The sequence below is a fragment of the Cynoglossus semilaevis genome, chromosome 12 (genome assembly GCF_000523025.1).
Source record: "Cynoglossus semilaevis isolate Cse_v1.0 chromosome 12, Cse_v1.0, whole genome shotgun sequence".
Classification (NCBI taxonomy): Eukaryota; Metazoa; Chordata; class Actinopteri; order Pleuronectiformes; family Cynoglossidae; genus Cynoglossus; species Cynoglossus semilaevis.
In genome coordinates, this window is record NC_024318.1 from 18286564 (window position 1) to 18310758 (window position 24195).

Consider the following 24195-nt stretch of genomic DNA (forward strand, 5'->3'; position numbering starts at 1 on the left):
TATATATATATATACTGTGTATATATTCTGAATAACAGCATGACTGGAGCAGACACCCTCTGCTTAACATCCACCCTAATGTCAGACCATCTGTTTTTTACCTCGATATATGTGCGGTGCCCCGACTTTCACATGACTTGATCTGACTTGCACATTGCATTCTCGTGATGAACTTCATGAGGTCGTCACCTGCAATGGTTTTCCAACAGTCTTAAATGGGTCCCCATAGATGGCGAACATTTGTTTGCTGTTTTGCCAGCACTCTTTGTTCCAAACCATCTAATTCAGGTTTAGATCAGGTGAAGACACAGAATCAAATGATCACTCACAAGACAGAGGAGAATTTTCATTTAACAACAGAACCTTCCAATATATTATTGTTTTGTTTTTTTACCCAGCTTCTTCTCCAGCTTTTTATCGTCTACTCGCTTGTCCAGTCAACCCAGTCCTGTAAAGTTAATATAATTGGGAGCCTTGTGGTCTCTGTGTGAACCGACTTCTGTGTGACTAACTAACGCAATGTCCAACATAATTCTGTAAATTTCTTTCCAAAGTGTGTTCATCAGTATAAAATATGCACGGATACAATTCATTACCCCAATCCCTGTCTCAGAATGTAAAATATTCAGAATACGGTCCTGACTGGGTTTTTTTTTTTTTTCACTGAACTATTTGAGACAGATTTTTTCTACACTTTTTCATAAATTTTACTGATACTGCAGTCTCACGTGTCACAAGCAAGTCCTCCTGCTTTAATTTATATATTTATTTGGAGTATGTAATTAATATTTAATTGGTGGCTAGCATCCTTGTGACGTTTGAACTCCCTGAATATAAATGGAATTATATTCTTTATTCATCAGACTCCATTTAGTTCAACAGTAAAATATAGTGGTTAGTGGGCTGTGAGAGTTTAACAGTCTACAGTACAATCAGTCATATGGTAAAATAATGCAAACTTTTTCTTTTACTAGCTCTTAGCTTGTCTGTTAGTGTGTCGTTTTTAGTACTCTCCCCTGGATTTTGTTTCTCGTCTTATAAACCTTAGTTTGAGTGTTTTGATGCGAGTAGTGTTTTGTCTGTCTGGCTACATTAGCGAAAACAAGCAACTGGATTTTTATCATTCCAGTATAAAACTCCTACTCCTGTTGTTGTTTTTCGTGTAATGTATTCCACCAGGAGTCGGTAAACTGAGAGCTGAGAACTGAACTGTGATGAAATGAAAAGTGTCACCTCCACAAATACAAATAAAAAAACTAACAGCTGACGTGACTTTTCCTCCCAAACAGTTCAAAGAGAATAGCTTAACCAATCTAAGACTGTCTTTAAATTTTTTTGCCATATTATTGACACTATAACAAACCTTTTAATATGTCTGCCACAAGCAAATAAGTGAGGCTTAAAAAATAACTTTAAACCAAAACTAGATGTGTTGTGATCACTCAATGCCACTTCTAAATATCTGATGTCGATAGTGCAACCTTGAACTGCCAATCTAATCCTTATTTTTCACTCTCTTGACTGCAAATATTGCCATAATTATAAAAGTAGAAGTATTATGTATAATAGAAATGTAAAAAATTCCATTCCTACGGTGCGACATAACTCAGTTTTCAGAATCGGAACTCACATACTCTACATACAGTTCACGTAAGTACCTATGTCTCACCTATACCAACACAGTGGTAACATCATAGTGTAGGACATAAAAACATCAGAAGAGTCTGACTTAAGCTTGGGAGCCATAATGAAGTGCAAAAAGTTCCCAAAGAACAACAGAACACACACAAAACAAAAAAGAAATGCACAGTGCAATTTAAGGCATGCAACCAGTAAATGTAAACAAAGCTGTCTTCAGCATATAGTGTCATCATCACAAATGAGTGAGAATGAGTGAGAAATTGGTATACATGCAAATAAGTCTTTAGCAGATCATTAAAACTCAAGTTGCTCTTGTTGATATTGCTTACTGTCAGCGGGTCACTGAGGGTGGTCAGTGACCCACTGTATGCAGCCCATTGAGCTGTTTAATTCTGTGTATCACCATCCATCCATTTTCATCCGCTTATCTGAGTGCTCTAAGATCCTTTAGTAGAACAAAAAACTGTGTACTAAACGGTGCTGTTCATCTGGGGGATGTAGCCTAGAAAACTGGAGCTCTGATTCTTTCTTTCTATTTGGGCTTGGTTAAAAAAATATCTTACTCTCTCTCAACATCCTCAGATTGGTGTGAAATTAGATCTTTCTGGGTCACTTGCATTGAAAACATCACATCATAATATGTGGAGTGAAGCAGTCGCTTTCTAATGCAATCATATTTGCCGTAAGTCCGTTTGTCAACCACAAACGGACTCGGTAACAAATTCACTCTAATCCTACATTGGAATAAGAATTAAAAGCTACAGATCACAAGCAGCGTTCACTCAGCAATTGATGAAGTTTCAACACAGTTTCTGTGAAGATAAGAGCCGGGGGATCCATCATCGCAAGTTAGTGCAGTGAGAGGAAGTCAAACGGCCAGAAGTAAGAGAGAGGACTGGAAAACAACAAAGTCCATCCATTTTCATCCGCTTATCTGTTACCGGGTCGCGGGGGCAGCAGTCTTCATGACCGCCACCCAAATCACATTGCACTGTACCAACCCCCCCTGAACCTTCCTGCGGGTGGAAAGTCCACTGGAAGGTACCAACCGCCCTAACCGGGATTTGATCTTGCCCAGGAGGTGAACCCTGGGGTTCCACACCTATGACAGAGACATTGCCTCTGCCACTTCTGTCTATCACATAAAGTCCAAACATATACAGTGGTATGATTGCACTGTATATACAGTATGTACAGATGTGCAGACAGAGGAATGACACCAAGGTTGAAAGGGAAGACAGTAGTGAGACCTGCTATGATGTATAGTTTTGAGACAGTGGCTTTAAATCAGGGACGAAGATGCAGAGATTTTCAGTGAGTAATCAGGATGGACAAGATTAGAAATGAGCAAATGAGGTGGAGCAGTTTGGAGATAAAAGTTAGGAGAGGTGAGGTTGAGATGGTTGAAGAGGAAGATCTCAGTGGATATTTTTGTGGACATGTGACATGTGAGGAAGCAGGGAATAGTTGTTGTATGTCTTTATATTTGGTCACATACGGGTGATTTGAACTATAAAAACCAAACCATTGTTTTAGCTCTGACTATGGTTTATTAAGAAGTGCAGCTTTTGGTCAAAACATGGGATTCGGTATCAATATTTCTTTACTTTTTTTCTTGACATCACTTGATATTTTAGTAAACGCAGCAAAATTGTATGGGGTTAATTTTCTGACCCTTGACCAGAACAACCTGGGCGGTTAGGCTGGATAAAATAATTATTGCCATAATATCCTAATGACACTCTATATTTTCATATTTTGGTCCAGTTCTGATCATGTCATTATAGAGAATGCTGTAGGCATGTTAAATTTGACATCTTAACATCTCAAACCCTCTGAAGATCTGTGCACTAAACTGGTTAACCAATTAGACCGATAAGCATGGCTTGAAGTAAAACAGACATCGTGGCTTTAAACAAGAACAGTTTTGTCATTTCAAACCAGAAACACGACAAAACATTTCTCCCTCTGCTTGGGTAAAAATAATAGTTCCCTTTATTACACGTATATGTGAATTTATTTACATATGACCAGTCCTTAAAACAGATGCTTCCTCTGCTGGGTGCCTGAATCCCATATGGCTCTTATTCCATTTTCCTAGGTGGAGGAGAGAGGAAGCGCACATAGGTCAAGGAAAAGGGCATTCCCTACAGGACGGTACCGACCGTAATTGTGATGCAATGGGATGTGACAGCCGGTGAGATCTCTGGAGATTTGCCTAGCTGAGGTCAGGCTGTAGTTGCCGAGACATCTGTGGACATGGGTAAGTCTGCAGTCAGCAGATTAAAATTGGTTAATTTTCCTGGAAGTTGTACAGTTGGGGGGGATGGGGGGGGGGCGTGGACGATAGATGGATGATGGATAGATAGATAGATAGATAGAGAGACGGGGGGATGGGTGGGATATGTTCCCAAATAACAATATTCAGCCTTAATACTCATCTATCAACTAAGAGTGGAACGACTGACAGAACCTTAATGACCAAATTAGCAAAAAAAGAAAAGAAAACGAAACTTAACTCAGTCATTACCGTTTATATGCTAGTAATCCAATTTGCGTAATGTTATTTTTAATAAAATCATTTTAACTGCTCACATTTGTTTACAAATCACATTTCCTGTGTTAGCTTGTGCAAATAGAGCTCAGTCATGAGTTTGGTTTAGACCCAGCAGTCAAAAACCTTAATTTCTCACAGAAAAAAAACAAAAACAAAACCTTTGTTGTTTGGGTTTTTTTTTTTACCTTTATGCCGTGTATAAAAACTAAAATATGTGGAATTTACGAAAGCAGTGAACTGCTTCAGAGAAACCCACATTTTATTTCTGCATGAAACAAAAACATTTTGAATTTTGAAAATAAGATGCTGGGTTTGAAGGTTACTTCGACCCAAAAATATATGCTCTGAAAGAAAAAGCCAAACATAAATTATTCACCTGCAGCAAAGCAAAAATGCCGTCTGTCTCTGTGTGCCGTCATCTTTTTATCGTGTGTACTGGAGCGTGCGGTCGCTGTCAATCCGAATAAATATGGACTATTTGATTGATTAATGTGAAAAAATCATGTGTGTACATGTGTGTGTGTGTGTGTGTGTGTGTGTGGGTGTGTGTGTGTGTGTGTGTGTGTGGGTGTGTGTGTGTGTGTGTGTGTGTGTATATATGTATATATGTGTGTGTATATATATGTTTGTATATATATATATGCTGTTGAACTTAAATGCAACTACATTTTAAGGCTGTTTGACGTTACCTCCCTCTTCACACATGATTGTAAACTGTCTGTGAGGCGTAAAACTCTTTTTTTATATATATTGTTCATGCTGTAGAAGACTCCCGTGTGAAGATAGACAGGACTCCGAATGCTTAAGTTTTAAATTCACTTCGTGTGTCGCAACTGGCAATCCATGGGGTTTAAAAGTTCGATTAATTGCACGCTGACAATTGACACATGTCGACCGCTGTGACGCGTATTTTGAGAGTCAAAATGAAAAAAAAAAACTGGTTTTATTTCAATGTCACAATGTCTCTATAATCTGAGTTATTCGGTATTTATTGTCTAAAGCCACAGGGAGTCGCAGCAGGGGGATGAGAGAGCCACACGTGGCTACGGAGCCACGGGTTGCAGACCCCTGGGTTAGGCAGAGGTAGAATGACGGTAGAAAGGCTCTTTTGGCCGTATGCTCAAAAGACATTTCTTTGAATAGGTCAGAGATGGCTACAGCTTACTTTACTTGGGAGCTTCCAGCATCAAAAACACCCTTTGAAGTTTAGGCACAGATTATGGTAGGGATTACTATTTGACAAGTAGTAGTTCTAAAGATTGGGGGTCCTGTGGTTGAGTAATCAATACTGGGTATATATGCAAAAAAACAGACCGGTGTTTATTGAGCTACACTATGACTTGGAGGCCCACTGGTTTTCTACTGATTTAATCAGAGATTATTTCACTAAGATTTATTGTATATGGTGCAGCTGAAAAGCTGGGGGAAAAGAAAGCATCTCATTACGGTGAGACACAGTGAGAAAAACAAAACTATCCTCAAGATCATGTATAAAGGGTTAGTAGAGGTTTATGTTGATGTAGATGGGAAGGAGAAGTTAAACACACACACACATATATATATATATATATATATATATATATATATACAAATACATTCTGTATATACGAGGTGCCTTGACTTATGTTGGAGTTGGAGTGACATACCTTTAAGTTGGAACTCACATTCTGTCCATAAGTATTTATGGCACTCCCGTAAGCTAAGACAGCGGTAACATCATAATCTAGGACATAAAAAACGTCAGAAGAGTCTGACTTGTTCTTGGGAGCCATAATGAAAGGCAAACTGTTCCCAGAAAAAACACACAAGTGAAACGTGGCAAATGTAGCACAGTCCAATGCATGGCATACAATCCGTGAATGTCAACAAAGCCATCTTCCATTCATCCACTCGCGTTTTAACGACGAACATCGGATGTATGGGAGATGGTGACGTAACCACGAAACGCTATAGATCGAGCATGTAAACCGCCAACGCCCTGTATACACAGACATCACAAACTTGTTTTAGCGATTCTTAATAAACCATAAACTAACCCATAATTCACCGTCGGTTACATTACAGCAATGTAACATCCTAGGTATTTGTTTTCAGCATGAGGAAACGTTGTTTTCAACTGTCTGTGTTTGTCTCAGACAGTCATTACTGTGCGGATGACTTCTCTTGTAAACTCCATTTGTCTTTCGGAAAGCAACTGTGCCTATGTGTCAGCTAAAGTCCTTGGTTTCCTGCATCACAGTGCAGCAAAGCTCCAAGAGCCTTGGTAAGTGGATTTGTTTCACACAAACACACACAGAGAGACACTAGCATTGCTTCCTTTTCTTTCTTTTACAACAGTTGGCATTCTCAGTGCCACGGGGATGTCTCCTTTACTTGTCCTTCATCCTGCCTGTGGAAAATGCAAACATAATGTATTTCCTTTTAATGATTATTACAAAGCAGATCAATGTCAAATGCGAGATCAAATAAATTGAAAATTCATTCCTCTTTCAGGAGTGGAATTAGTGACCTCCCGCTAGTCAGGTAGCTGCAGTGGCTTTTCAATACCCAAAAGGTCTCATTCTTCCTCAGTTTGACCCTTCCAAGCCAGTCAGGTAGCTGCAGTGGCTTTTCAGTACCCAAAAGGTCTCATTCTTCCTCAGTGTGTTTGTATATAAAGATTTAGCCCCAAAGAGAAATATATGTACACTGGGGCCCCAAGATACGAGCTCCCCGAAATACGAGTTTTCCACATTACGAGTAAGTAACTTATGCAAGAATTTCCTTGTGGTACGAGGAACCATATAGTTACGACTGCTCAGACGAGCTCCACACTGTCGCACTGTCTCGCTCACTGTCCCTCGCTTGTAATTTCCTGATGTTCCACCTGCTCCTTGTTATCTTCTCCTCTATTTATACACCTCTCTTACTCAACCTGCTGGTTGTTCTGGGTGAGTCTCATCTTCAGTGTTTGCCTTTCGATATTTGCTACATCTGTTTTTCTTTTTCTGGGCACAGTACTTCCTATTATTGGTACAAAATGACCATCCTTGTGCTAAGAATATGTATTCCCTGATGTCGCCTAGGGGAAGAAGATTGAATTGCTCTGCCTGACATGCATTGACAAACAAAGAAAAAATATTTGCAATAAATAAATAATAATAATATAATGGGACCAATTAAGTGACATTGGATAGTTTTCCAAATAGTTTTTTTATAACAATAATTTAAAATGTTTCTTAATTATTATTATTGTATATTATCTATATATTTGTTTATTTCTGTGTTTTTGATGTTTAGATGGGAGGTTAATTTAATTAATTAATAGTATATTTCTGGGGGGCTGGAACAAATTAATTGGTTTTTATGGGGAAATTGCAATCTAGATACAAGTGAATCGACATACGTACGAGTGCTGTTGTGGAATGGCTTAGTGTCCTGAGTGTCCGTGTCGAATCGCCGGGTGAACCGAAGCTGTTTGTATGCAGCCTGTCATCGCTGTCACTGACTCTTTGTTAGCATTGTGTCGTTCAACGCAAGAAACAGGGCAGACTTGTGGTCGTGAATGTCGGTTACGTTTGCTTGCAGTGCGTCTTTTGTTGCGCAGTGTGCAGAAGGGCAGTAACTATTTTGTTGCGCTAGCTTAGCTAGCTTAATCAGAAGTCAAGAACAAGTTTAAAATCTGACAGTTAAGAGTTTTGCTTTCCGTTCATGAAGGAATGCAGCCTTCAGGAGCAATTATAATGAGTGCTCTAAGATCCTTTAGTAGAACAAAAAACTGTGTACTAAACGGTGCTGTTCATCTGGGGGATGTAGCCTAGAAAACTGGAGCTCTGATTCTTTCTTTCTATTTGGGCTTGGTTAAAAAAATATCTTACTCTCTCTCAACATCCTCAGATTGGTGTGAAATTAGATCTTTCTGGGTCACTTGCATTGAAAACATCACATCATAATATGTGGAGTGAAGCAATCGCTTTCTAATGCAATCATATTTGCCGAAAGGTTGACAAACGGACTCGGTAACAAATTCACTCTAATCCTACATTGGAATAAGAATTAAAAGCTACAGATCACAAGCAGCGTTCACTGAGCAATTGATGAAGTTTCAACACAACAGTTTCTGTGAAGATAAGAGCCGAAGGATCCATCATCGCAAGTTACTAGCTTCAAGTGCAGTGATAGAGGAAGTCAAACGGCCAGAAGTAAGAGAGAGGACTGGAAAACAACAAAGTCCCATTTTTGCTTTTTAATCTAAATTGGTCATTTTAAATTAGCACGTGCTAGTTATGCAAGTTATACAACCTATATCATTTATCACCTACTAGCTTGATGAGCAGACTCAGACATATCCAGAACATGTCTCATTTTTGTTCTCCCGGAAAAGTAACTTCTTTTTTCACCCCCGTCTACCAACCTTGATTTTACACTGACCCACCTGCTGGTCACATCTGGTAAAACACCTATGACTTATTACATATTACTATACATATCAACACAGAACCAGGACGTATTCCTTCAATACTTCCTTCAATTTAATCTGTCACCTCAGGAAGAAACACTCGACGATAGATATATTGAGATTTATAATTTTGATTTTGTATTAGCCAAATAAATAGATCAGTTTTTTTTTTGTCACCTTAGTGATTAATTCTTTCTCAATATCGATGACATTATTTCCTAATCATTGTATCGAACCCCTGACACCAGCCTTGTTCACACTATCACCCTTCTAATTCTATTGTCATTTGTTACATGTTTTTAGCGTTTTGTGGTTGCGTCACCATCTCCCCTAAATTTATTAAGAAAGTCTTGTTCCATCATTTGGCAATAAATTTAGCAAGTTGACGAGCGGGTGGAAGTTTACGTTGTCACATTGTGCTATACGCGGAAGATGGCATTGTCTGTTTACATTCGCTTCCTTTCGATTTTTGATCTATTTTTTGAGGAATTTGTTGCCCTTCATTATGGCTCCCAATCGTAAAATCGGACTCCTCTGAGTGTGGGGTATGTTCTAAAAATAAAGCTAGTCAACAAGAGGGTCAAAAATGGTACTGTTTCTGTGCTTTTTGAATCAGTTACACTTGCAATGATTATTATTACATTATTGGGGAAGTCTGTATCAAACAAGTAACTCTTCGTATTACTAAGTACCCTTGAAGTAGCTCTCATTTTCAAAAGGTTTGGTGACCCTTTGTCTAGATTATGATGTGAGGTAGAGTGACATAGGTACTTATCTACATTATGAGTTCCAGCTTACGGCGAAAATCAAATCACATATAATACCATGTAAACGGAATTCCAGCGTAAGTCAGGATGCGATGATGCCTCTTCCCAATGGGGAGGAGGATGAACGACTGCAAAATGACTGCAGAGCGGAGAGACACAAAGAAGGGACTGCAGACACAGGAGCAGTGAGTAGCTGGCTCAGCACTAAAGCATACAGTCCCAGGATTACAATTATTAATAAAAGATTATGTGCTGTCACATCTGTGTCAGTGCTCGGTGTCAAGGGTGAACCCACTAGTTACAATGCCATCTATTTAAAAAAAAAAAAAAAACAAGATTAGTACATGCATGGATATTAAATCTCCAATGATATGTCTAGGCTGTAAAATCATCAGTGTTCCCTGAAGTTTGAAAAAAAAATACTATATACCAGAAGCCCCCAACCCCATGTCCAGGGACCGGTGCCAATCCGTAGGTCATTTGGTACTGAATCGCAGTGGGACAGTGAAAAAATGTACTTCAGTTTTCCTATTTACTACATTCAAAAAGAATCCAGTCATATCCCTTTACTTTTTTCATTCAAAGATAATCTGGCAATGTTTCAAAACAATAGGTCTTTCAGACTCTGATACTAACAGAATAAAGTCTAAAAAGTTTTATTTCAAAAATGTATTGATCCTTCAACTATTGCGTGGTATTACCAGTCCGCAGTAACGGCTGATAGCGGCCGACCAGTTCTTTGGTACAAAAAACATTGGGGAAAGCTGCTTTATACAGTACAGTGCTGGCAGTGCTAACAAGAGTGTGTATGAGCTGCTATTTCGAGGAATAAACAAAAGTCTAATGAGTGACTAATGCACTTGTCAGATGCAGATAAGTAACTAACTTGAGCAACAGAACTTGTCAGAAGTTGTTACGCTGTTAGAGGCGCGTAGATGAGAGTCGCAACGACTTAACAAAGTTAAACACAAACAAGGGTACTTAACTTTGATTCATTGATAGCTCTTGTCAAAAGCCTAATATATGAGTACATTATATTCAAGTTAATTAGCTATCTTTACTTGAAGCTCTAAAGCAGGGGTGTCAAACTCATTTTCACCGGGGGCCACATTAGCAATACAGTTCCCCTTGAAGGGCCAGTTGTAAATGGAAGACAATGTACAGATCAGGGGTCACCAACCCCTGGTTGGCGGACCAGTACCAGTCCATAGGTCATTTGGTACCGGGCCGCAGTAGGACACAGTGAAAAAATGTATTTCATTTTTACTAATTTACTTTATTCAAAGAAAATCCTGTAATATCCAGTTACTTTCTTTATTTAAACATAATCTGGCAATATTTTAAAATAATATGTCATTCAGACTGATACAAACAGCACAGAGTCTAAAAGATATATATATATATATATATATATATATATATATATATATAGATCAGTGGTTCTAAAACCTTTTATACTCTGTACCACCTGAGAAAATGATGACCAACATTTGTGGATGTCGTGAAAGAGGACATGTAGATGTTAAGTGTTGAAGCACAGGAGGCAGTGAAGAACAGGGTGAGATGGAGGCAGATGATCTGCAGTGGCCAGCCCTTAAGAGAACGGCCATAAAAAGAAGAAAATTTTGAGTAACCATAAACCTTTGCATATATATTCTCTGAGGCTTTGAAGGAACAAATTGCATATTTTCACACAAAGAAAGCAAAATAACCCTTAAGCTCCGGTTTTACACCGGTTGATTTCAGATAAAGCTGGTATAATTTAGAAAATAGGCTTACAATGTCACACTGGGGAATTCCCTCAGTGGTAAAAAAAAAAAATCCAGAACAGTGAATAAAAAGTTTTTCTTGTCCTGATAACCTCTCCAATGACTTTACTGCTCAGCTGCATCTATGGGTTACGTACAAAACATACCTCACAAAAGCAGCCACTGCTCATCAGCTGTAAACTAGAATCTCAACAGGTTTATGAACATGTAGAGTTTACGGCACAAATATTGGATAAAAAAGCTTCAGAGAGATAAAATATACAGGGGAACTCATAAGATCGCAGATTTGAAGCTCAGTGCACAATATTAATATTTGCTTGCAATGCTTTGTGTCACAGCAACATTCCTTAGGGAGTGTTTTTCATGTGCTTGCTAGCTAGCAGTGGTAATGAAACGTGTACAACAAGGTTGGCTATATATTTATGATAGACTTGCACTTTGTCAGATGGCGAAAAAGTCTGACATAGAGATGTGGGCTATGGCTACGGCCCAGAAAAAGAGTTTATGTCTCCCTATGGACTGAATGAATGTGTAATGTTTTCAGACATAGCATTATATTACGGACCTCTAATTCACCGACAAATACAAGGAGTCCTCGACTTAAGTCGGGATTCGGTTCCCAGCAGCGACGTAACTCAGATTTTTGCTGTAAGTCGGAACTTACATACAACAATATATTGCCTGTCGCAAATTATGGACAGGACACTATTGTTTTTACATGGAGTTAGCCACAGCGAACAGTAATGAAGACCACCATGGAAAGTGCGCTGTTGAATTCCCTATTGTCCTCCACAATTTTTTCTGACAAGCCATGCCATCGGAAGACTTATGGACTTAAGTCATAATCAGAGGTGAAAAAAGTACTGAAAAAATGTAATTGAGTAAAAGTATCTTTACTCTGCTTAAATTTTACACAAGTAAAAGTAAAAAAAAAACTAATTTAAAATGTACTTTGAGTAAAAATTACTTAGTTACTTTAACTGACGCGAACTGATGCAAAAAAGGACGAGTCATACATCCAGTCTAGTTAAATAGTTGTTTTTAATCAACATTTCGAATACAAGTGGCAGAAGTTGATAATTCTATGATCCATTTGAATGTTTATACTGCAAATTCAAGCCACTAAAGAACACTCAAGTTCTGATAGGGACAGCTCTGTCCACCAGGGGCAGGCCCATTCTGCATGATAAAGTTATTGCCTCGTTTGCATTTGAAAACAAAGAGCTGGCTGAGATACGGCCAAGAATTTTCCCTTTTCCCTTTTCCCTTTTAGAGTCTTCTGCTCCACAGGAGCTCTCTGCTTGGCAATCCTCGACCTCCATTTTTTGTTCAGCCCCAGCCATCATCCAACAACAAGTCTGTCTCTTTGTCACCGGTCTCTGGCTAAATTAAAATAGTGGGAAATCCACGAAGGCACGCCCACGCTATTTTAAGTCAGTTGACGCTTACAACGTTTTTTTTTACCTCAGTTAATTTTTAACTCAGTAAAGGGTTCTTTTCCAATGTAGCAAAGTAAAATACTTGAGTCAAAATGTATTTAAGTAAAATATTCCTGAAACTACTTGTCACAATGAAGGGCGAAAAGAACCACCGGTGAATGTAAACAGAGTCGTCTTCCTCATTGGAATGAGGGAACAAGACTTTCGTAATAAATGTATACATTGGAAGTGTCTTACGACCCTTGTCTGAGGACATGTGTCGTGTTATTGTAAAACGATAAACTTTTAGACTACTAGGGCTACAAATCGTGCTACGTGCCAGTTCCCCTAGACTGGGGATGTAACAGGTTGTGTCGACGTTATCGCAAAACATCATAGGTCAAAGACGTTTTAGATCGAGGATCTGCTGTGTCCTGACATGTGTTATGGGTGTTTGTGATATCTCCATGTTAAAGGTACACCTGCTGTATGTGTTATGGGTATTTGTGATATCTCCATGTTAAAGGTACATGCAGTTTGCAATAATATAGGCCACACAAAATTGTGTATTATAGAGAGTATGGCAAAAGGGACCTAGACATATATCAGCATTTTTACACTGCGTTTTAATTTAATTGCTATAGCTACGCTATGATCTTCTTTAATATATAATCTTCTTTAATAACTATTATGACAGTGTTATGAAATGAACCTTGTTTCCCATACACATTTATTCAGAATAATAATCAGTAATATTAAGAATTCCCTTTTGTATGTCACGAAGTTAATAAAAAAATCTGTCAATTTCAGGTCTTCTCCAAAGACAATTTATCATTTTCTATTCATTGCTAATTTTCTTTCGCATACAAACTCTATATAAGGGTGTAAATTAAATCAATACATGTAGTCATCAACTTTATATTTAAAGACAGAACTACCGTGATTTGCTGTCAAAATCACATGCCTGATGCCCCCGGGGAGCGTCCGTTCCGTAACAATGCAGAAAAAAGGCATTCTCATTCGGTCGAGACATGACGTGCAGTCATCCTGTAGAGCTGACAGATCATTTCAGTTCAACATTCCCTCTGTGTTGTTGCCTCTGACTTTGATGTTGTATTTATGTCCCTGCAAGAGAGGAGGGGGGGGAAAAAACGAGCTCAGTGTGCACATTTGTCAGAGGAGAAGGCGTTCGAAAGGCTCAAAAAGCAACATTTTCCTCCTTCTTAAATTATGTGCAGTTGGATTCTTTTCCTGACATTTAATCTGACATTTAATCACTAACCCTTAGCCTCAACTGACATTAGCTAAATTCAAACATGAAACAGCAATCTATATCCAACTAATACATCCAGAAAAAATGCCCTTCCGTATGTCTGTGTGGCATTTTGGTTTTCTCAACAACCTTCATTTTTTTAATGGGCCAAACACCTGCTGTAGATGAGCACTACTGTACTTCCCTGCACCAGAATAATAACTGGACCTGTAGGGGGCAGTACAGTTAGAAAAAAAAAAACATTTTAAGATAGCAGAGAAAGGGTTTAGTGTCTAGAACCCAGAAGTACATCCAAGGATAATGCTAGTAGTATGTGTGCAATTTATATATTAATAATTTGGGACAGCTGTATGTGTAATAAGAAAGACCGAGGAAGACAACTGGGGGTAAAGATGGCAATGTGTAATTACAAAGATATAAAAGTGTGTTACCAAAAACCTTTAGTTGAACTAATTCATGGTCATGCATGACTGTGGAACCTTACTTAAGCCTGACTGTCCACTTTATCGACAATGACTTTGAGCTTAAAAGCCGCTGCCTGCAAACACTGTACAGTATTTCCCCCAGGACCACACGGGAGAAAACATTGGGCTCATTGTTCTTCCGTATTCTCCTTCTAGGTCTGCAACAATGCCTTCAAGTTGTCTTCATTTGAACTTTGCAAAAATGCCTCTATTTTTTTTTTAAAAATTTTATCAAGTGGTCCTTGGAAGTGGCACTTTGGCCCAGAGGCAATGTCTCTGTCAGTGGTGTGGAACCCCAGGGTTCATCTCCTGGGCAAGTTCGAATCCTGTTTAGGGCGGTTAACACCTTCCAATGGACTCACCACCAGCAGGAAGGTTTGGGGGGTTGGTATGGTGCAATGTGATTTGGGTGGCGACTGCTGCCCCCGCGACCCGGTAACGGATAAGCGGATGACAATGGATGGATGGATGGATGGTCCTTAGAAGGTTTACCAAAATGCCAACAGAATGGTCCTTAAAGTTTACAGTTTTGCAGAAATGCCCCCTTTTTTTTGGAAATATCGTTATTTTCAAATTTGTATTTATTTTTTGGATATTAAGTTATAAGTACAAACAGTATGTAAACTTCGGCTTTTGTATTTATCGTGTCATGTTTCAATGCTTTGAGTTGAGAAATATACAAACGATCATTATTTCCCTTGTTGTCCTGGATATTCAAGCAAGTAGACTCAAGTAGACCTGGCGGTGGTGGGTTAGTGGGTAAGGAAGTTGACTTGGGGACGGAAGGTTTCCGGGTCGAGTCCGCCAGCTGCCAAGTTGCCACTGAGCATGGCACTGTCCCCACACACTGCTCCCCAGGCAGCTTACAGTTGTTCACTTTGGTGATGGGTGAAAAACAAGTAGTTCTCTTTCTTATTTCTTCATTCATTTATGTTGTCAATGTAATCGCAAACGCACAGTTTCATCAAGCGGCGCTTTGGCCCAGAGGCAATGTCTCTGTCGTTGGTGTGGAACCCCAGGGTTCACCTCCTGGGCAAGTTCGAATCCCGGTTAGGGCGGTTGGTACCTTCCAGTGGACTCACCACCCGCAGGAAGGTTCAGGGGGGGTTGGTATGGTGCAGTGCGATTTGGGTGGCAACTGCTACCCCTGCGACCCGGTAAAGGATAAGTGGATGAAAATGGATGGATGGATGGACATTTTCATCAAATCGTGCAGCTTTACTTTTTATCATAATAGATTAATAAAATGAGCTGCAGTGGCGCTTTGGCACAGAGGCAATGTCTCTGTCGTTGGTGTGAAACCCCAGGGTTCACCTCCTGGGCAAGTTAGAATCCCGGTTAGGGCGGTTGGTACCTTCCAGTGGACTCACCACCCGCAGGAAGGTTCAGGGGGGTTGGTATGGTGCAATGTGATTTGGGTGGCGGTCATGGAGACTGCTGTCCCCTGGTAACGAATAAGCGGATGAAAATGGATGGATGGATGGATGGATGGAAAATGAGCTGCAGTGCTGCCATCTAGGGGCTGGAGGATTATCGTTCATAAAGTTCTGTTGATCTGCTGTTAACACAAGAATTTCACGAATGTGGTACCGATAGAGTTCAAATAATTATTGTTAATTATACTCTTAAAGAAATGTGAGAAATGTGTGGAAAAAAAAATTACGTCAATAACTGAACCTTGAAAGAGTCCTTGAACGTGTCTGAGGTTTTAGCTAGCAGAGAAACTGAAGTCCTCCTTTGTGCCTCACGTCCGACTTGAATTTAAAAATTAAAAATGAAAACCTAGGTATTTGTATTCCTCTTCCACAAACAGACGAGCTTCAGTGGTGCCACTAATGTGAAGTTGTTTGAATTCACACTGGATCAACAAACTCAGGGACGATCTCTCGCAGTATTACAGATCCCTTCCCTCATCAGACACACGCCAAGTAACGCCCGTATCAGAGAACGTCTGGAGGAGACAGCTGCCTGTGTGGTGTCACGAACCCAGTGAGTGTCAAGGCTGAGAGAAATGGAGACGGCAGTGTTACCTGTGGATGCCGCTGCAGCGAACATCAACTGCCTCAGACGCACAGCGAGCCGACCTGATGTACTGTGGTCTGCTGGTCAGAGAGTTAATGGTCCGTACTGTTATGAGTGGCAGTCTGCTTCAAGCAGTTGTATCCCCCAAAGCAGTGGCTGAACGGTATGAAAACAAACACCAAATCTCATGGGGTTGTCATGGTGAAACTTTTGCAGCACATTTCTGAAACTCCACTGTTGCACTGTGGGAAAAAGAAGTATTTGATATAAAAAAAAGAAAGAAAAAGAAAACACAATATCACACAATGATATTTATTTTTGTGTTAAATCAAGATATTTCTTCTGGCACAGCTGTCAGAGCTACAGGTTATTTATGCCAGTGGTTCCTAAACTTTCTCTGCTGGGGCCACCTTTGGTTCGTAGGAAATTTCCGTGCGTCCCCCCACCCAACAACTGTAACTGTTTTTACGCACCCTAAACGTGTCCATTTGATGCTAGCATTGCCAACTACTGCCACTGAGAGCGTTATATTTCATTCATTCATTCATTCCATTCACGCCTCCCTTGCAATGGCACTGCGCCCCCGCCAGGTTGCACGCCCACAACTTTGAGAAGCAGTGACTTAAGATTTAAGATGAATTTGACCACAATTTTATTAGATTAATAAGTATCCAATTGAGTTTATAATATTTCCAATTAGTTTGGAAATGATCAAATCACCAAGGTATGATATTTTCACAGCATAAATTAAAAGCCTTAGCACTGAGAAGTTTTAAATAGGGCTCACAGATAAAACCTGGCTTTATCGCCATGGTAACTAATGTCTATTTAATAGCCTGGTTGGGATTTTATAGACATACTGTATGCATGTACAGTGTATATTCTGTGCACCAAAACTGATGTCACATATCTTTGATGGATGACTTCTGTTGGGTTGACCTTGCACTAGGAAGAGCATGTAGAGCGTGTTAATCAAATACTATCAAATATGATGCACATCTTTAATTTAATTTACTTTTCTATTCTCTTTGCTGGGTAATTATCGCTACTTATGCTGGATAATGAGTAATAGTTAATTACCATAAAATCCATACTGAAAAGATTTTACGATTTTGAAGGTTGAGGTTTATTTTTTGGAGGGATGTTTGTAATCTTTATAGACTAGTATAAACATTTTTTGGGGGGGATGTTTGTAATCTTTATAGACTAGTTGTTTTTTGTTTTGTTTTTTTCAAATCCAGTTTATATTGTAATTTAACGTGTTTGTGAGCAGGCTATTTGTCGTAGTTTTGTTCATTTTTTTCATAAAGTATGATCCCAGAGTTGTAGGCACCGGGAAAATGTCCAACTCAGTTGATAACCATCTCCGTGGAACTACTTATCTCTGTCGGGTTTTTTTTTTTTTTTTTTCATGTCGTCGTGCCGGCTTTATCAAAAAAAAAAAAAAACAAGCTTTGTTGAATGAGCTCTCTTCCCCGCCCCACCCAGGTCAGTGATATGGTGCTTTGCTGACATCAGGTGGTCAACAGTAAAACTGCACTAAAAAAAATTGGGATACAACCCGTTTACAGGAATGAATGAATGAATGAATGAATGAAGCTTATCTTTGCATGTTGACGTAAAATATATATTGTATTGTTTTGGACAAATTCCCAAATACATTTGAATCTGCACTTACTAGACATAACTGACCACCAACTAAATGCCAATCACCTGTTCATCTTATTTACTTAGCATTTCCTGTCCTACTGTGGGCTTTGTTTTGCTAGTCCCATGTCCAGGTTTAATCAAAACAAACACAAATTGTAGAAATAGATGATGGATATTTTATATTTTTCATTCACTATTCTCGGATTGTTGACCTGACTAAGATCCAATAAAGTACCTTGAGTTGTGGTTGAAGCTTATTATACCCTTTTTCCATTATCATCTACTGCCGCGGTCCCCAACCTTTTACTGCGCCATTGTCTTATCTTTTAGACTTTATTCTGTTAGTGTCTGATTGACCTGTTGTTTGGAAACAACAGATATAGTATATCTTTGAATGAAAAAAGTAAAGCGATATGACTGGATTCTTTTTGAATGAAGCAAATGAGTTAAACTGAAGTACAATTTGTCCCACTGCGACTCGGTACCAAATAACCTACAAACCAGCACCAGACCCCAGACCGGGGGTTAGGGATGCCTGATTTGCTGTCTACCCTGCGGCCCCTTTCAATTTTTATACTCTAATCTTGTCTTGTTCTATTTGTACTTTTTACATTTAATATTTCTGCTTTTGGAATCCCGTTCATCTCAGCTAAACTCTCGACAAATCAAGATTCCCTATTCTTCTCGATTCTCCGTTGGACGCCCGATCTAGTTTTGTAGTTCCATACAGTAGGGATGGAAAATGATGAAAACGAGCTGTTTTTGAAAATGCTAAATCAGCCCGGTTTGAAGCCATAGATTAATAATAATGCAAACACAATTAGTTGAAGTTTAGCTAAATTACACTCCGTCATCAATAGAAGCAGCGTCTCATCACGTGCTGCATTCGAGCGCCGTTAATATTGATTATACACACTTCCTCTTCATCTCCGAGGAAATTCTCCAGCACTGGGTCAATAAAGTAATTGCGGCGCTCATGCGGCAATTACGGCCGATGATGACCATTGTCAGCGTTATCATCAAAGCCAGCGTGCGATGGGGGTTTTCCTCTTGTCAGACAGCACAGATGAGAGGATTATCGCGTCTGGCCATCTCTGGCTCTTCCCTCCCTTTTCTCACTGCGTGCGTGGATTTGTGTTATCTACGCGGTAATCAGGGCTTTAGCCTCGTCTGACAGGACTACAACTCCCACAGACGGAGCTACGAGCGCGCAGAATACAAAACAGCTTCTTACAGTCTGCCGTGTTGTGGCCTCAAAGGCTTTGAAACAGATAATGGAGGAAGAACAAGAGGTACTGTAGCGCCGATGAAGAGAATCTTTGGAAAATTATATGAACAACGCTTTGGTCTGTTCTCAACACTCTTTGTTTTTAATAAGACTTTCAGCAATTTGGATTTCTTTTTTTTTTTAAATTAAAAAGTTAAAATTCCAATTTTTGTATTTTAACTCGGGCAGGGGTTTTCAAATTGGGTGAATGTGAGTAGGTGAGGACAGACAAGCCACCCCTTCCCCAAAATCCTGCCCATCTGCGCTAACCCACCCACGCCTCTGCAGTAAATGCATGACTTTCAACAACAACTAATATGCAATTGAAAACGTTTTAAAAAAGGGAATTCATAAACGATTATTTGCAACAGCAAATCATTTCACTTCATGCAGGCCTCCCCTGTGACTCTTTGGCGCCCCCTAGGGGAGGTGTGCCTCACCTGTAGAAAACCACTGAACTAAGGATAGCTCGATACAACGTTTTCATAATATGATACCAATCCTGCAATCTTGGAGTATCTGCTGATACCGATATCATTCCGATCTCTTCTTTTCTCCTTCAGCATTTCATGGGCTGCCATTGCGATAGTGTTCCTGAGTAGGTTAAGCATTGGGGATTAGGTATCGGATCAGAAGAGCTTAATTTTTTTTTTTTTTTCAGTCCTGACATTTTGTCAAATATCGAACTGATACCAGTTTTGCTTATCGGATCAAGCCATCCCTGTGGTTCTTAATTTTTTTTTCTGTCATGCTCCCCCTTGGGGACAGGAATGTTTTCACACCACCCCCACCCCTGACCCACATCCCCGCAAATTGAAACACTATTGAGAACCTGATAACATGTTTATTTTTATCTGTACAAACCACTGTATGAGTTGCTGCCACCTAGTGGCTGGAGGCTTGTTATCATTTAAGCATTACAGCAGTGGTACACTTATGTCCAGCGTGCTATATTCCATTGGAAGACTTTTTTCGAAGTACTGTTATAGATCAACATAAAAGATATTTTCGGAGTTAAGATAAAGCTAAAGCCGACAAGAAAACGTACAACTTGAATCCAATTTAGCCGTCTTCAGTTTCATGCTGGTACACTGTCATTTCCCGACATTAACTGAGCTATTTGTAAAAGCAACAAACACAGAACTTCATTGCATTTCATTCAATAACAATCAGCTGTTTGCTGGATCCTGCTCTTGACTTAGGCCCCAGTGGGTTGCCTGCTTTTCCGACACTCTGTCATCACTCTCCTGCGCGGTTTCATCAGATAGAATCATATTTACATTAACGCTGTGTCTCCTGTTAATATTTTTAGGGGAGTCATTTAGTGTGAGTGTGAGTGTGTCTTGAGTGAAGCTATACTTATGGGGACGTTTTTGTAGGTCACTACCGAGTGAGTCCAGGAATTAGGTTGAAGTGAGAATTAGAATTACGGTCAAATTAGCGTCAGCGTTAGCCGTATTTCTAGCGCTTAAGGTTAAAGCAAGGGACTGCATTTGATTATGTTATGTGGTCATAAAACACAAAAACCAGTATATGTGGTGTGGACACAGCTTATGATTGTGTGTGTGTGTGAGTGTGTGTGGTGAAGATTATGTTTTTTTTTATAAATGTGACTATTAAGTAGATTTACCGGGTGTGTGCAGCACTGTCGGAGATTGTCCCGCTGGAAAGCTTGTCCATGACTTGACCTCTATACGGGAATTATACTTTTAATTCATTTTCCTATTTTTATGTAAAACTGTTGCACCTTCCAGAGCAAAAATGCAAATATAAATTTAAACGCGGAAAAAAAAAAAATCACTGCCTTCAGCGGGGTATTTTCTTTGACTCTGAAAACGAATGGAAAACACACTCGAAGCCGAGTACTTTATTCACATCACACACCGCCCTCTGGTTGTACAATTTCCTAATAACGTTATCAATTTAAGACTCTTGTTCATCGACTGTTGCTCCGGCAAAACCACGTTTGCGATTAGATTCCAATATGTCTAAGTCAGAGTGAAATGGTTTCTGAAGTTTTCCCTTCAGAACATACACCCAAATTAAATCTAAGTTTTTTTTTTTCTTTTTCTTTTTTAATTATTATCCACTTTTTGGAACTAGAAATGTTGCTCCACACGTGCCAGATTGAGATTTGAGAACCACCGTAGATCCAAAGCTAAGTGTTTATCTTTCTTCAGATCAATTCACTTTTCTGAAACATTTGACTTTAAAGCCGGATGTGTTTTTACTGTTTGTCTAAAAACTCAGTTTCCCTGTGTTTTTACAAGTGCAGGGTCAGACTTATTACTAAAAACATTACATTTCTCAGTTTTACTGAACCAAAAACTAGCTTTAAATAAAATATTTCCAATATCAACAGTTGCAATACAGGGGGTTCTCGTTTCTGGGTTACGTTGTCATCTTCCATACATTTAGCAAGAAGGTCTTTTTCCATCATTCCGACGTACAGCGTGAAAACAAACCTCGTTTCTGGGTTACGTCGCCATCTTCCATACATTTATCAAGAAGGTCTTTTTCATTCCGACGTACAGCGTGAAAACAAATTTTGTACGGAAACTAGTTGGAGAGTGGAGCAGAAGAATACGTCATCACACGATGCTGTATGTCGATGGCAGCTGTTTACCGTAATTTCCGGACTATTGAGCGCACCTGAATATAGTCCACACCAACTAAATTTAAAAGGTGTCACTTTTTTAATTAAATAAATGCTTTTTTCCAAACAGTGCCTGTAACACCGCTGGTTACCAGTTAGCTTTTTCCTGCTTCGGCACCCCAACCATAGTTGGAATGCATAGGGGAGACTTAGTGATCTGCTAAAGGGCTGAAGCTAACATTAGCTCCGGGGCTAACTCCCTTCACTTTGTGCTGTTCTCAACTTTCACTACCGTTTTCTCTTGCGCGTCCCACGCACATATACACAGACAGCCCTTCACAGACAGACATACGCTACTAGTATAACACACAATAGCCTACTATAAAAGTTATTGATCGCTAGCCGTATGAACTTCATTAGCCCGTAAAAATCCATAAATTAGCCGCATCACTGTTTAAGCAGCAGGGTTCAAAGTGTGTAAAAAAAAGTAGCGACTTACAGTACATACATTCACTAGTGGTACGCCATACTTTGGATCGTGCTACATTTGCTTTCTTTTGTTTGTGTTGTATTTTTGGGAATTTTTTGCCCTTCATTAAGTCTCCAAGGCGTAAGTCGTCTTCTGATGTTTCTATGTCCTAATTTATGATGTCACCACTGTGTTAGCGTAGCTGAGTGACATAAGTACTTATGGACAGTATGTGAGTTCAGACTTTTTTAGTGAAAATCTTTGTGTCATAGGAACAGAATTCTGGCGTAAGTCAGTACTACTGACTACAGTCCAGGATGGACCTCACTTTTACAGGATGTCAGGGATACTGCCCCGCCCCCATCACCGTACACAGAACCACAAATTAGGAGATGAATCAAAACTGTTATGAAAATATCTGTTTATTTTGATTTGATTTCGACAAGTAGTGAAACACATTTCAAAAAGTTCCCAGTTTATTACTAATGCCATGATAAATTACTTTCTCTTCAAATGAGTAATTTTTTTTTTTTTTTTTAGAAAACACTGTGTACCATGTGTCATCCAAGTATTATGAACAAAGTTGTCTCCATACAGGAATTAGAGGTGGCAGGTCAAGATGAGCTGCAGTACCCTTTGGAAAAAGTACCACAAATGTAAGGACTGGGGACTGTATTTAGTGTTTCGTCTGAACACTGGGAAGAAAGAAAAAGTGGGATACAGTTGGTACAGTTGATAGTAGAGTGGAGCGATGGAAAGGATGTACTGTGTAAGTAGGAAAAAATCGAATGGTTCTGTTTAAGACAGGGATGATAAGCAGAGGTGTAATAGCAATGAAGGTACAGAGTTGACCAACCATACAGATGAGTGACGGAGTACATAAGATAAAGGTTTCAATCAGTGAGCAACTGTTTGATTTTATGCCTGAAGAAATCATGCAGAATTAAAGATGTTGCTAGGGTTGCCCTGGTTGGGGGATATATTTCAAACTAAGATGGTTTGGAGATCTGCTTACACATAATCGATGTATTTGAGAAATGATGTTGGAGAAACAAAGGATTTCATGTACAATCGACTCAACGTGTCATCAAGAAACCATTTCACCAGACTTGAACCTCTTTGTCTGACACAAACTTTCCATGAGGCTCTGTGGCACCAGGAGGCAACAAGGCCAGGTAGACTGGAGTAATGGCGCCCTCTTCTGGAGACTTTGGTGCTTTTGGACCAGCCATGTCAGTGCGCACCCATCCTGGACAGCAGGCGTTCAACAGGATCTGCAAAATATTGTTGATCCATAAGTTATCAATAACGGGAAAAAACAAATAGAAAATAATGTGACAATTTTACTGTCCAAAAGCTTGTAAAATTAATTTAATGTCCTTTTTAATTTGTTTTTCCTTCTTGGTATTTTAGTTACCTTATCATTTGGTCTCTCCTTGGAAAGCTGGCGAGCCAGGATCATGGACAGAGTCTAAAAACAACGAGAGTTACACATTTGTTACATGCTTTTTAATCTCACAAAAAAATATATAAAAAAATATATATATAAATATATAAACATTTACACTATCTATTTAAACACAAACATATATGTATATAGATATACATGCACTTAATTGATCGCTGGCTGGAAAATGATATTTGTATGTATATACACGTGTATATAAATATATATATATAAATATACTGTATATATAACTTCTACATAAAAAATAAAATAATTATTTTCACAAAAATATAAAATATAGCTACAAAATATATATAAACATTTACACTAACTATATACATATACACAAAAACATGTATATATGTATGTATACATATATGTATATATACATATATATACACGTAAATATATATATAC

At 39.1% G+C, this 24195-nt stretch overlaps 2 protein-coding genes across 3 annotated transcripts in view; one reads left to right on the forward strand and one right to left on the reverse strand.

Moving 5' to 3' along the window:
• The first annotated feature begins 3765 nt into the window (after positions 1-3765).
• The window catches only part of setd4 (SET domain containing 4), a 35514-nt gene continuing 15084 nt past the window's right edge, over positions 3766-24195 (forward strand). Inside the window, 1 exon segment of the mRNA XM_025061050.1 lies at positions 3766-3904. Coding sequence (XP_024916818.1) covers positions 3901-3904 — 4 coding nt within the window. The 5' untranslated portion in view covers positions 3766-3900.
• cbr1 (carbonyl reductase 1) overlaps positions 22736-24195 on the reverse strand; it is a 7199-nt gene continuing 5739 nt past the window's right edge. For both annotated transcript variants that reach the window (XM_008322580.3, XM_025061049.1), the window contains 2 exons: positions 23749-23802; positions 22736-23605 (listed from right to left, as the gene is read on the reverse strand). In XM_008322580.3, the coding sequence (XP_008320802.1) occupies positions 23432-23605; positions 23749-23802 (228 nt within the window). In that variant the 3' untranslated portion in view covers positions 22736-23431. The remainder of the gene's footprint in view (positions 23606-23748; positions 23803-24195) is intronic.